At 47.4% G+C, this 13551-nt stretch overlaps 2 protein-coding genes across 2 annotated transcripts; one reads left to right on the forward strand and one right to left on the reverse strand.

Annotated features, from left to right (window-relative positions):
• Positions 1-556: 556 nt before the first annotated feature.
• LOC125432196 (nucleoside diphosphate kinase 3-like) lies at positions 557-6457 on the reverse strand. Its single transcript, XM_048495632.1, has 5 exons — positions 6343-6457; positions 4879-5009; positions 3220-3321; positions 2366-2478; positions 557-1668 (listed from the first exon to the last, which is right to left on the reverse strand). Exons 1-5 carry the CDS (start codon positions 6383-6385, stop codon positions 1551-1553), a joined length of 507 nt encoding a protein of 168 aa, XP_048351589.1. The 5' UTR covers positions 6386-6457; the 3' UTR covers positions 557-1550.
• Positions 6458-9921: 3464 nt separating this feature from the next.
• Positions 9922-13097, forward strand: LOC125430772. Its single transcript, XM_048492986.1, has 3 exons — positions 9922-10503; positions 11328-11975; positions 12802-13097. Exons 1-2 carry the CDS (start codon positions 9983-9985, stop codon positions 11599-11601), a joined length of 795 nt encoding a protein of 264 aa, XP_048348943.1. The 5' UTR covers positions 9922-9982; the 3' UTR covers positions 11602-11975; positions 12802-13097.
• The last annotated feature ends 454 nt before the right edge of the window (positions 13098-13551 follow it).

Consider the following 13551-nt stretch of genomic DNA (forward strand, 5'->3'; position numbering starts at 1 on the left):
CTGGTTTGCAGGGGACAGATTCTGTACTTGTCAAGGCGCTCGGTTCAATCTTGGGCATCATCAGATAAAGTACTGGATGGGAGAAAATCTGTAAGGCAGAGCGGACCTTACAGAGTTTGGTGCACCAATTGGTACGGATGGCATAAGAAGGCAGCTCCACAAAGATTGGTAGAGCACTGGTTTTGTGTGCCGTAGCGCCTGGGCGCAATCCCTGGGATCTGACAGATTGGTGGGAAAGACCCGAGATTTGGGGGAGGAATAAAAGAAGGGCAGGAGGAATACATGCTTTGGACGTGGAAGGTCAGGGGTCAGATGTCAGGAAAGAAATTTTTGTGCCCAAGATCCCAGTCGGTTGTTAGAGTAGACACTACACAGCTAAATAGGCCAGTGGTCTAACTGGATTAGGCAGCACCATTTGAGCTTTGGAACGGTCACTGCATCCTTTCTGTTTCTGACTGGACCGAGTCTTTCGGTTAAGACAGCGTGCGCGTTCAAGGCTGATGCTGGCTCCACCCTCTGCCCTCGCAACAGCCGGACGGGGAAAAAAAGGGCGCGTTTCAACAGATTTATTTTACAAAAGCACATTTCACAGCCACTTCTTTCAAAGTAAATCCTGTACATATGTATAGATGTAAACAGACCTTCTTGGGAACATGTACGCCGTGGAGAGGATGGGGGGGAAGGTCAGAAACATGGACCCAGCCCTCCCCACAAAAGCCATGGCAAAACCTGATGAGCTTTGTCAGTCTCATGTGAGCTTTGTCAGCTGGGACCACCCGTTTCTCACATTATAAGACCCAGCTCCTCTTGTCCTGCTGCTGCTAGACACGGTTTCCCTCCAAAAGTCAGGAAGGCACACACGGAGGAAAGCGCCCCTCTTCCTGCTTGTCCCATTTTGGTAGGGCAGTGGTGGGAATCACCTCCTGGCCATATTTACCCAGTTATTAGCCTTTCCCCACAAAGAGGAATAAAGAAGAAGAGCTGGTTTTTATACACTGCCTCTCTCCCTCCTGCCAGCAGTCTCAAAGCGGCTTAAAACCGCTTCCCCTTCCTCTTCCCACAACAGGCACCTGGTGAGGTAGATGGGGCTGAGAGAGTTCCCAGAGAACTGTGACTGACCCCAGATCACCCGGCAGGCTTCCCGTGGGGGAGATTAGAATCTGCCGCCCTTAACCTGCTACACCACACTGGCTCGCCAAAGCAGTGCTTCGTTTGCCTTCGCCATGTAGCAGCTCTGAGGTGCTTCTGGCTTGTTTGGACGGTGGAAGCCATCGCAAGAGCCAAGAAGGCTGGTCTTCAGGGTCTTGAAAGGGGGGGCACCTTTAAAGCAGCACGTTGAGATGCATTCTACAGCAGAAGACAGGACCCCCGACAGCAGGATCTCTGTCAAGCGTTGCACCCAAAAGCTATGAGTGGGGTGTGTGTGTGTGTGAAACGTTTGTTGCAGTGGGCTATCTACTCTTTCAGACCCAGAATCCTTGAAAACAGGAGAGTTCAGGAGAAGGCGACAGAGGAGTGATTCTGAGCAAACAGCAGAAGGGACTGTCCTTCTACTCATAGATCCAGTGCTCCGTGCTGTCCTCCCAGCAAGGCATTTCATCTTTGCGGAACCAGAGAGCAATCTCACGCTGGGCGCTCTCCACTGAGTCGCTGCCGTGGACCACGTTCCTGTATGGGAGGGAGAACGGTTTTCAGTTGCGCAAGTGTTAAAACATCGTTTTCCCTTAGGATGGGACACCGTTGAATCTTGGCTTGTGTTAATGCAAAAGGTCGCTTTGCCCCAGACCAGGGGTAGGGAACCTGCGGCTCTCCAGATGTTCAGGAACTACAATTCCCATCAGCCCCTACCAGCATGGCCAATTGGCCATGCTGACAGAGGCTGATGGGAATTGTAGTTCCTGAACATCTGGAGAGCCGCAGGTTCCCTACCCCTGCCCCAGATAAAGCAGTTTCCCGTGGCTCCTCCCCCCAAATCTGCTGCGCGTTGCTTGCATGGCAAGAAGGAAGGATACCTCCCGTTCGGCCTGGCCTCACGTCACTCTGTGGCCCATCCCTGTGACAGCTGCTGTGGCACCTTTATGGGTCAATTGGCCACAGCAATAAATCTCATCTTATGAACTGCTGCGGCACCTGGTCTGGAAATCTCAGCTGCTGCTGCTCTCTAGTCATTCAAATCCTTTCCTTGGATCTCAATGAGAAGCTGTCGGTCAGCTCTGCCGATAGCATCCCTCCTTTCCCTGTTTCTTACAACAAAATTTGGCACCCTGAAGCTTCTCAGTTTGGCACAGGAGCCTCACTTGACCACCATTTGTTTTTAGACTCTTTCACAGCCGTAGGGCAAGGAAGCGAGGGAGTTTTCACTCACTTGCCGACGTCGAGGCAGAAATCTCCTCGGATGGTCCCGGGCTTGGCATCCGCAGGGTTGGTTTCCCCGATCATCGCACGAGCCATTTTCACCACGTCGAGCCCTTGCCATACCTGCAGCAAGAGGAAAGGAAAGGTAATTCTCTTGTGGGAAAAAGTTTTTCCTGAGTCCCTTTACACGAAGAGGAAATTTGATTCTGTGTGAAATCCAGTACCCTGGGGCCTGCTACTCTAACCCACCCCCCTGCCACACTGTGTTCCCACCAAGGCTTCCATTTGTGGATCATAGCAAGAGTAGGGCCCCTTTCCACACATGCAAAATAATGCACTTTCAATCCACTTCCACATTTGCAAGTGGATTTTGCTATTCCACACAGTAAAATCCAGCTGCAAAATGCATTGAAAGTGGATTGAATTATGAGAATAGATGGAAAAAAATACAAAAACAGATTAAAGAATGGGAGTCAAAGACCCTATCTATAACCGGGAAAATCAAAGCAGTAAAGAAAGAAAGTGGATTGAAAGTGCATTATTCTGCATGGGCAGAAGGGGCCTAAAATATGCACAGCCTCCTGTCTGTTTCAGTTAAAAAGAATATAGACAATGGTGAATAGATGCTTTACCACATGGCAGGGTGACTAGATTCTTTTAAACCAAAATCCCCAAACTGGATTTTAAATGAAATACGTGCCATTAAAAGAGTAAAGGCAATAAGCAACCGTGCCGATTTATTTATCATACTTCTATGTTGATTTGTTTCATAACAAACCACTTACGGCACTAGGAGAACAAAACACTCCAGCTCCTGTCAGGCAAGCGTGTGTGAACATGCCCTTAATTTGGGCCAAGACTCACCATGGCCACTATGGGGCCAGAGCTCATGTAGTTCACGAGGCGCATGTAGAAAGGCCGTTCTCGGTGTTCCACGTAATGCTCTTTCAATAAGTCTTCCGAGGCCTGGCCAGAAAGACAACCAACCACCATTTAGTCATATGTTATTATGTTGTCCAGTTCTATCTCACCAATGGGGAGTCATTGTTTACTTTTTGCTATGGAGGTTTTCAACGCGAAGGTAGCTTCTCAAGTTTTGTATGCCTCCACTATATAGATTCAAGGTGTCAGTGTAGAGTTAATATATTTGCAAGTTACATTTCTGAGAACCATTCTGCAAATCCCCAGATGTGTTCCAAAGTCTGTACTGCCCTTAGAAACTGGGGGATATCCACTGTCACAGATTATTCTATTTGCAAAGGGATTTGGTTGATGTATATATTTGGTTTGAGATTATTATTCTAGTCGTTGGTCCAGAGCAGTTGTAACTAATGTAACCTCATTTGGTCTTTCGCCTTCTTTGCTTTCTCTGCTGGGTCCAGCTATGGCTCTCCAATCGGTGATTCAAAGACTTAAGGATGTCACTTTGGCAGAGTTACAGACTCTTGTTCTCCTATTTCCCTTGGTTTAAGTAATAATAATTCCTTTTGTATAGCAAATTATCTTAAGAATTTGACTGTTCCCCAAGCCAGCCACCATCACTGCTAATCAAAATCCTCTTAGAGCATTAGAGGTTAAGAGCAGGTGCATTCCAATCTGGAGGAACCGGGTTTGATTCCCCACTCTGCCGCCTGAGCTGTGGAGGCTTTATCTGGGGAATTCAGATTAGCCTGTACACTCCCACACACGCCACCTGGGCTAGTCACAGTTCTTCTGAGCTCTCTCAACCCCACCTATTTCACAGGGTGTTTGTTATGAGGGGGGAAGGGAAAGGAGTTTGTAAGCCCCTTTGAGTCTCCTATAGGAGAGAAAGGGGGGAATATCAATCCAAACTCCTCCTCCTCCTCTTCCTCTTCGTGCAACAGAACTACCTTGGCAGTAGCTACCGGTAAGATTCTTTCACAGGCAGTGAGGATCAGATCTTACATCTACTTTGGATAAATGATACTGATTATGAAGTATATATTTGACACTGTTCTGTTCGGTTTTATCTCATCAGTTTTGTTTAATGTTGGTTCTATATGTAATTGGGTCAGTTGACCGCAATAAATCCACTGATTGGTATTAGGAAAGGGAGACATGGCATCAAGTTGTTATCCCCAGTTGCCAAACGGACTGCCCGAAGAAAACAAGGACACAGGATACAGCGAGAGACACAGAGGGCACTCTCCCAGGGCACAGAGTTGAAGCTCAACAGCTGCTATCTTCTGACTCCACCCTTCAAAAGCCAGACCCCAAAGGGCAGCTAAGAGATAAAGACACACAGGATTGAGTGCAAGGTGAGCTGTGCCCTCTGAGGCAGCCAAATGCCCCTTGGAGTGCCAGGTCTATTCCTGTGCAGAGCTACACAAGCGTCCGTATTATCCTCAGAGGCCAAGGGAAAGACTGGGTCCAGGTCAATGAGTAAATTCCATGGCTGAGTAGTGATCTGAACACAGGACTCATCAGGCCACTCCCTTACGACGACACATCTCCCATGATGCCTCAGCAGAGGGAGGGCAGACCTTGCTCGTTTTTTTTTACCTGCATGAGCTTCATGGCCACCAGTTTGAAGCCTTTCCTCTCAAAGCGCCTGACGATCTCGCCCACGAGATGCCGCTGCACCCCGTCCGGCTTGATGGCAAGGAAGGTGCGTTCATTGACCCCGCTGTAAGCTGGAAAAGGAGGGGAACCTTATGAAACAGAGGCCAGTTTAGGAATGCCTCCTGGCCCAAGCCAGAGCCCGAAACTTCAGTGTTATGTTTTCAGTGCTATGAATTCCAGTTGTAAATACGAGATGTGCAGACAGCGTGGAAGGAGAAGAGGTTGCAAATCAGGCGTGGCTGGTGTCTGAAAATCCCCCCCCCCTTTTTTTTAAGAAGATGACTGCAAACCCGGATGATCTAGGGCAAGAAAAGATTACCATTGAGGGACAAAAGGGGGACTGTTTCAGCCCTTTCTGGTCTGAAGTTTCTGATTACCGGTCGATGATGTTCAAATGAGACAGGATCCCTGTCTCTCAAGTTTCAGCTTCTAACTGCATGTGAAATAGGCCTGCCAAGTGCCAACCTCCAGGTGGGGGCTGGAGATCTCCCAGAATTACAACTGACCTCCAGACACTTTCAACTGCTTCTTTACTTGCTTTAAACATTTATCCCCCACCTCTCCCGGAGAAACGGCAGCTTGGAAAGGTGGAGCCCCCCCCTCCCCTCCCGTAGCGCAGAGCGGCAAACTGCAGCATCGCAGTCCAAGCTCTGGGAGTTCGATTCTGGCGGAAGTCAGTTCCGGGTAGCCGGGTGGAGGTTTGCTCAGCCTTCTGAGGCCGGTAAAATGGGGGTGAGGGGTGTGTGTGTGCAGATGACTGCGGAAGGCAACTGCAAATTACCCCATAAACATAATCTGCCTAGTAAAGGTCAGTGATACGAAGTCATCCCATGGCTCAGCCGTGCCTTGGTGCTTGCTTTTGAAAGGGGGTAAAGGAAAAGGTAAAGTTCCCCCTTTCAGTCGTGTCCGACCCTGGGGTACCCCTGCAAGCAGTGATTTCATAGGCAAGCCGTTTTTGTGGGGTAGTTTGCCATTGCTTTCCCCGGCTATTCTTTACCCCTAGCTATGTGCTACCGGTAGGTACTCATTTACCGACCAAGGAATGGATGGATGGCTGAGTTGACCATGAACCAGCTGCCAGGATCTCTGACTCTCAGGGGGCTGGAACTCCTGACTGTGTGAGTGGCACTGCAAGCACTTAACCACTACGCCACGCCGCTCAGGTTTAGAAAGGGGGACTACACAGCAACGCCCTTGCCCTTCCTCTCCCCAAATCCCATGCACCCTCAAATCTCCAGGTATTTCCCAACCAGGACTAAACAACCCTTGTTGTACCTTTGAAGAAGAGAGGCAGGCGTGGCCTCCAAGGCAAATGTCAGATCCTGAGGCTGGTGCAAGAGCTGAGATCCGGTGCAAGAGCTGAGATCTTGGCCGGGGAGGGGGGGGGGCAACGTCTGAACTCACCTGCCTGGAAGATGCTGGCAAACAGGGCGAGGAGGAAAATCATGACGAGGCTGGGAGCGGACCGGTGAAGGGATCCCGGGGAGGAGCCAGGCGGCCGATCGGGAGCGCGCACGCCGGCAGGAGGGGAGGGAGCAAAGGCGCGCCCCTGCTCCTGTCATGGGAATCCCTCCTCTTTCCACGCCCCCTTCCATCCTTTGCAAATTGGGCTGTCTCTCTCTCTCTCTCCTGCAGCCAAGATGTAGCCTTGCATGCTTGCAATTTGTAAAGCAAACTCATGGTGCTTTAGGGCCTAGTTAATGCAGGCTGGGGCTTGAGCAATAACACACACACGCCTCCTGAGGCAGAAATCAAGAACCGCAGCATGGGCAGCCTGTTGGGCGGTTGTGACAGTTTGCCTTGTGGTTTGATGGCTCTCTCCGTTGGCACGATTTTTTTTGGCTTGCAGCGGGGTCGTTTTCTCACGTTGGCAATCCAGTTGTTGCAGCGCTGAGGGTGTACTTTTTAATTTTTTTATCGTCTGCCTTGAGTGTGGTCCGATTCAGTTCAAATTTGTTGGATTTCATAGGCTGCTTCCGGGCTCAGGCTGGCGAACATCATAAGAATGAAATACACATGAATGGCCAGTATTAAAAATCTAAAGCTAACAATCTAAAACTAAACAAACTGATCGATCCAGGATGCAAGAGTCAGCATAACCAGTCCTATAGCGTGGGATCGCTAAAAGGAGAGAAAAGGAAGGGGAAAGAGAGAAAGGGTAGGGGTTTGGAGAAGAGTTGAGAAAAGCAGACTATAGTTATTGCAAATAAATGTTTATTGACATGGCACTCCTGTGCCTGTACCGCTAGTTAGCTCTTGCTTCAAGTGGGTGAGCCATGTTAACTGTAGTAGCAGAACAAATATTAAATCCTTAAGGATCAACAGAAATCTCCAAGGTATCAGCTTTTGTGAGTCAAAGCTCTCTTTGCCAGATACAAGTGAAGATGAATTTTCCTTGGTGTGATACGAGGATCTGTCAAAAGAGCTCTCTGGATGTTGCTGGCCCATCCTCTCTCAGCCTGAGCTAACTCAGAGTTTAAGTGGAAAGAGAAAACCCAAGCTTCTGGAAGGAAAGGGGAGATAAAAACGCACTAAATGCACGAATAACTGTGGGTTTGTTGTATCTGTGTCCATGCACAAGGTCCCTTATCCTGACAATAACTTTCTCTCAGCCAGTGAGAAGACTTCCATGACACAGAGCAAAGCTGATCATGAAGAGCCCCAAGTGGAACTCTCCAAACTGAGCCAGTAAATGCAACCTACCAAAAGGCTGGAAAGGTTTTAAGTGGCAATAAATTAGCTAGAGAAAGAGCCTGTTGGGGCAGCATGATGAAAATGCCTAACTTGGGGTAAGGCAGCCCTGAAAAGGGCAGACTGTGCTGGGGATTATTTGGAAGGAAGTCAAAAATGAAATGGTCAGTTTCATAACACCCTGTGACACAGCCTCCCTGGGAGCAGGGAATTCAGTTCTGGTTGCCGTCTCAACAAAGATATTACGGAACTGGGGGGGAAATGTGATAGCGGCGTGACAAAAGTTGACAAAGTTATGCACAGGATGGGGGAAATGGATCAAGAACCCCACCCCCTGCTACATTAGAAATCAGAAGTGTACAATCAAACGGATGGACGATAAATTCAGAATGGATTGATGCAGTTTTCTTTATATCAAAGAGGAAAGGCTAAGATAAGAATAAATGATGGATGGACAGGAATAATAAATATTGAAAGAGGGGTAAAGCACTATCGCCACATTTGTTTATAATGGCAATGGAATTCCTGGCAGAAAGGATTAATAATAATGGAAGGATAAAAGAATATAAAGTAAAACATGAAGACATAAGATTGAACTTATTTGCAGATGATATATTAATAATAACAGTGAACCCGGTAGATACAATGAAAGAATTAAAAATTATTCTAGAAGATTTTCAAAAATACTCTGGATTAAAAGTAAATATGGAAAAAACAGAAATAATGGGGGTTAATGTGGAAAAAAGACAATTAGATAGAAAACTAGTAAAAAAGAAAATTAAATATTTAGGTATTATAATAACACATAGAAAGGAGAAGATGTTTAAATATAATTATGAGGCAAGATGGAAAAAAATATTAAACAATTAAAAGAATGGGATAAGAAGACGCTATCGATTACAGGGAAAATCAAAGCACTAAAAATTTGTGTAATGCCGAAAATGTTTTATCTATTTCGAACTCGACCTTTAGAAATCAGGAAGAAGCAATTTGAGGAATGGGACAGAAAGCTGAAAGCTTGGGTGTTTAATCAAAAAAATCCAAGAATTATGAACAAGATAATCTACATGACGAAAAATTATTTAGGATGGGGGATACCCAAAATACAAGAGTACTATGAGGCATTCCAGATTAAAAATCTGATGAACTTAAATGAAGAAAATAGTGAAGGATGGGTTAAATTTGAAAATGAAATAAATGAAGGTATTGGAACCTATGGAATAGTTAATAATGAGTTGAAGAGAGGGAACCAAACCGCTATAGGGCCAAGAAAGGTATTAGATATATGGGAAAAATGGAGAGGTAAATGGATGCCTGGTACTCTGGATGTGGCACCATTGGCAAGTGTGGCCGGAAAAGATGGAAAAAAGTGATAAAAAGATTGAAAAGACAAGGGATTCAGACTGTTGCAAATTTGATAAGAGAAGGAGGAGAAATTATGACCGTACAAAATTTCAGAGTTAGGAGGTAATGAGAACTGGTTGGTCTTGAGGGGCATTTGGGAAAGGATAAAGGCTTCACGAATAAGAGGAGAATGTATAATGGTTAAATGTTTAGAACTATATGAAAAATGTAAAGGGAAAATTTTGGGACATATATATAAGTATATGGTTGATGACAAAGATTTTATGATAAGAACACTGAAACAAAAATGGGAGAAGGAAGGTTCTCTAGACCCTGGGAAAACTGAAAATCTAATTGACAGCTGGAAAAATATAAAGATTGAGAAATACATGGAATTGGAAAGAAAAGTGATATTGAAATGGTATAGAACACCAAAACAACTATCATATATGATTAAAGGCCTCAGCCGTAAATGCTGACATTGTGGAGATCAGGAGGCATATTATAGCCATATGTGGATGGAATGTGTAGAAGTGAAAAGGTTTTGGACAACTGTGATGTTATATATCGAGAAACTGGTGAAGATTAATATTGGGATAAATAATGATTTAATGTTCATGGGTGTAATGGAGGATAGAAGGGTAGATAAAAATATAGCTATATGTATAAAATAATGATTAAAGCAGCACATGCAACAATAGCTTTAGGCTGGAAAGAAAAGAAAAAATGGACAATCCAGAAATGGTTGGAATACATCTGGGGACAAGTGATACTGTGGCAAGATAAACAGAGCCCCAGGAGGGCTGACGACCCCGCAGTGTCGAATCAGGGAGAGAAGGCGGTCTGGTGACTCCCACAGCTGTTGGGGATCCGGCAGATGTCACTTGAGGGTCGTGTGCAATAAGCGGCCGGGCCCGCAGGTGTCTCGGGGGCGGCCCAGGTGAGTCCGCTTCTCGCCAGTGGGGTCCCGGGGTCAGAAGATCACTGCTCCCCTCCCCCGCCCAGCCGCATGTGTAACTGCACGCCCCCCGCCGTCTTCCGGGTGAGGCGGCCCAGCCAATGGCCGCGGCTGACGAGCGCGTCGATTGGTCGGGGTGTCGGGCCGCCGCTCTTGATTGGCTGCGGCGGCGGAGGGGCGGGGTTATGGGGGGCCGTAAAGGCGGAAGTGCTCAGTGTGGAACCCGTGAGCGGCGGCGGAGCTTCTGCTGGGCCGGCTGGCTGGAGAGGGGCGTCGTCGTGGCGGGAGCGGCGGGGATTCTGGCCGGTCGGCTGGCCGGCCTTCGGCGGGGGGTGGGGGGCGGATTGGGCCGAGACTCCGCCGACTTCTCTCAGTCGTCCTCCGACAGGCGGCCCAGGGCTGGTGCCAGGAGGGCGGGAGCTGGGCGGGGGACTGCCGTCTCACTCGGTCTCTCTCTCTGCAGGCAGCCGGTTCCTGCGGCGAGTCGTCTGGGCCGAGGCAGGCGAGCGGCGGCAAGGAGCGGGGCCTGAGTCGACGGGCGGCGCCTGGTGGCTGTGCTGCGGGAGGGGCCGGTGAGCCGGGCGGGCGTGTGGCTGCGTGTGTGTGCGTGGGGTGTGCGGTCGTCGGACCGGATTTTGCGTTGGGCCGAGGGGGGGCCGTAAGGCTGATGCATTCGCTAGACAGGCTGTATTGTAGTTGGAACATTTGAGGCTTGCTGACTTGTAGTGCATAACGTTGCCTTCCATGCTGTGTTGTCTGTCTTCAGTGTTGTCTGTCTTCAGTGTTTAACTGGTTGCCCGCCTCCTGCGGGGATATAAATCAAAATTGCAACCCGTGAATGCGGGTCCGTTTTCCCCCTTCCCATCTATGGTGCGGCTTCCCCTTTCCCTTGCGTGGCTCGGCCCCTTTGGCCCTGCCTTCCTTCAATTCGGCCCTGGCACATTTGCCACCATCAGCGCGTGCGCATGGGGGGCGGTTCCCGCGACCCAGAACCAAACTTTTGGTCCTTGCTCTCGGTGGCAGGATCCTATGTGCACACGCTTTTGTGTTCGCGCGCACAGGCGCGGATATGGAGAGTGATTAATGTGCTAGTCCTGTAGTAGCCCTAACCCACAGGTGTCGAACTCACGGCCCTCCAGATGTTATGGACCACAGTTCCTATCATCCCCTGCCAGCATGATGCTGGCAGGGGGTGATGGGAACTGTAGTCCATAACATTTGGAGGGCCGCGAGTTCGACACGTATGCCCTAACCTGAGCGGCTGGTTCGGTGGGTGGGGTGTGGGATGCCTGCCTGGGGTCTGGTCAATCTCTTGGGATGGTGCAGAGGATGAGTCCTGAGTGGAGGAAGGCCAAGAATGAAACTAATCTTCTCTGCTCCTTTGTTTATTCTGCAGGAGGGCTGGTTCCTCAATGGTGGGAGAATCCCGGATGTTCCTCTGGAACAGGGGTCAGCAACCTTTACCACCCAAAGAGCCATTTGGACCTGTTTTCCACAGCCCCGAAGATCTACCGAGCCGGAGAGGCGGCTTCCTCCAGTTTGCCCCCTCACCTTTCCTGGAGGGAGACACCCAGTTTGGCCCCTCCGACCTCCAGGCCACACGGAGCCACAGTATAAGGGTGAAAGCCGCATGCGGCTCCAGAGCCGCGGGTTGCAGACCCCTGCTCTAGAATGCCTCCTTAGTCAGTCGGCTGCTGACTGAGCGTGTCTGACATCTGAGATCTGACATCTGAGCGTGTCTGACAAGGTGAATGAAGGGGTGCCGCTTGCTCAGGTATGGGTGAAGGGGAACATCTTGTGGCAGTGATTGTGGGATGTGTAGAGATATGACTCGGCAGTTGCATGTGCTCAAGGCAGAAGGCTCTGGGTTGTGATATGGTCCTTGGGGTGAAAGCAAAGGGGGGATGTTGTGTAAGAGGAACTGGAGAAGGATATGTTGGTGGGGGTGCAAAATTTAACTATAAATTGCCTCTAAGAGTTATATTTGTTGAGCTTCTATTTTCATACAATAAGTTTACTTCATATATGTATTATTGATCTTTAGGTTTTTTTACATACATAAGCTTTTATTGGCATAAACAGAAAAAGTTACATAAATCAGGAACAATTGCATGGATACATGATAGATAAAGGCCCCACGGGGAGCACAACAAATACGTTCTACTGGGAACTCTCAACTATCTCCGCAATGAAATTGGCGATCTCTTCACAAAGACGGGGGTCCAAGTTGTTTAACAATAGAGATAACCTAATCAGATCAGGCAGCCCAGATTGGAAGAAAAAATGTAAGTTGGTATATTTAGATCTGATGTTATCAAATCTGGTGCAGTGCAAGAGTTGGTGAGTCAGGGTTTCAACCACATTAAGTTTGCAACTGCATAACCTTGAGGATTTATCTAAATTGCTGAACCTACCCTTTAATAGGGCAGAGGGCATAACGTTAAAGCGCGCAATGGTAAGGGCTCTCCTTGCCCGTGGGTTCGTTAAGGTATGGAGATAATAGGCCATACGTCTCTGCTCAAATGGAGTTAGGAGTTGTGTTGGGGAGCAGGTTCGTTTGGCTGCTAGATGCAAATTTGCAAATTCTAGATCTAAAAGCCGATCTCTGAGCCTATTGTACGCTTCTGAATAGGACATTAGGTAGAGTGTTTCAATAGGCAGGCCGATGGAAATAATCTTTCTCTCGATTAGAGAAAACCAGGGGTTAGCCTGCGTGTCCTGTAATGTCAATGAGACAAGGGAGCGTTCAGATGGCAGGTAGTGAAGGCAGAGCCAAAATCTAAAGGCTCTAAGCCAGGCTCTATGTTCCAGGGTGTTTTGCCCCAGTTCTAAACACAGGGCTACATAAGGGACGCAGTTTGGAACTTTAGTTTAACATAGTCACATTGCAAAATTAATACATATATTCAACTATATTTGTTATTCCAGCACGTTTAAATTATAATTAATTTAATTCGTGGAGATTTGAACCAAAATGGTAAATTTTGATTTCAGTATTTCCTTTACACTTTACTGTTTTTAATTATATCTTTGTTTCAAATTTTTTACAGTATTGATTAAATGGTTCCCACATCATTTCAAATCTTCTTTTTTGGCAGATCCTTCTGATATGTCGATATTCTGTCCGTGGTTCTAGTCTTCCAATAAACTGATCCAGTCCTTGCAACTCGGTTTCACTTTGCTTTTCCACTTTTTTGCTATTTGAATTCTTGCAGCGGTGGAAAGATATAAAAATAGGTTAATGTTTTTGGGTGGAATGTTGTCTTGGAATATACCCAGCAAATAAGACTCTGGTAACATAGGAAATTCATCTCCTAGTATCTTTTGGGTTAGTGTTCGTGGCTTTTTTCAGAGGTCAATATAATCCACATGCTTCCCACACTTTTTTGCATGAATTATTACAGTTGACTGTCCTGGAGGTTTGTAGGTGTATCTTGTAGTTGAGAAAAATAATTATATTTAGACTGAGACTACATATAACCCATTTTGTAAAATGAGGAAATGGGGTGTTTATTTACCAACAAGTAATAAATAATTGCTCCCAATGAAGATGTTATTAAATACTGGTAATGTGAAAGAGCCATCCTCCAGGTGAGACCTAGATATTCCCAGCAATTGCA

The sequence above is a fragment of the Sphaerodactylus townsendi genome, linkage group LG04 (genome assembly GCF_021028975.2).
Source record: "Sphaerodactylus townsendi isolate TG3544 linkage group LG04, MPM_Stown_v2.3, whole genome shotgun sequence".
Lineage (NCBI taxonomy): Eukaryota > Metazoa > Chordata > Lepidosauria > Squamata > Sphaerodactylidae > Sphaerodactylus > Sphaerodactylus townsendi.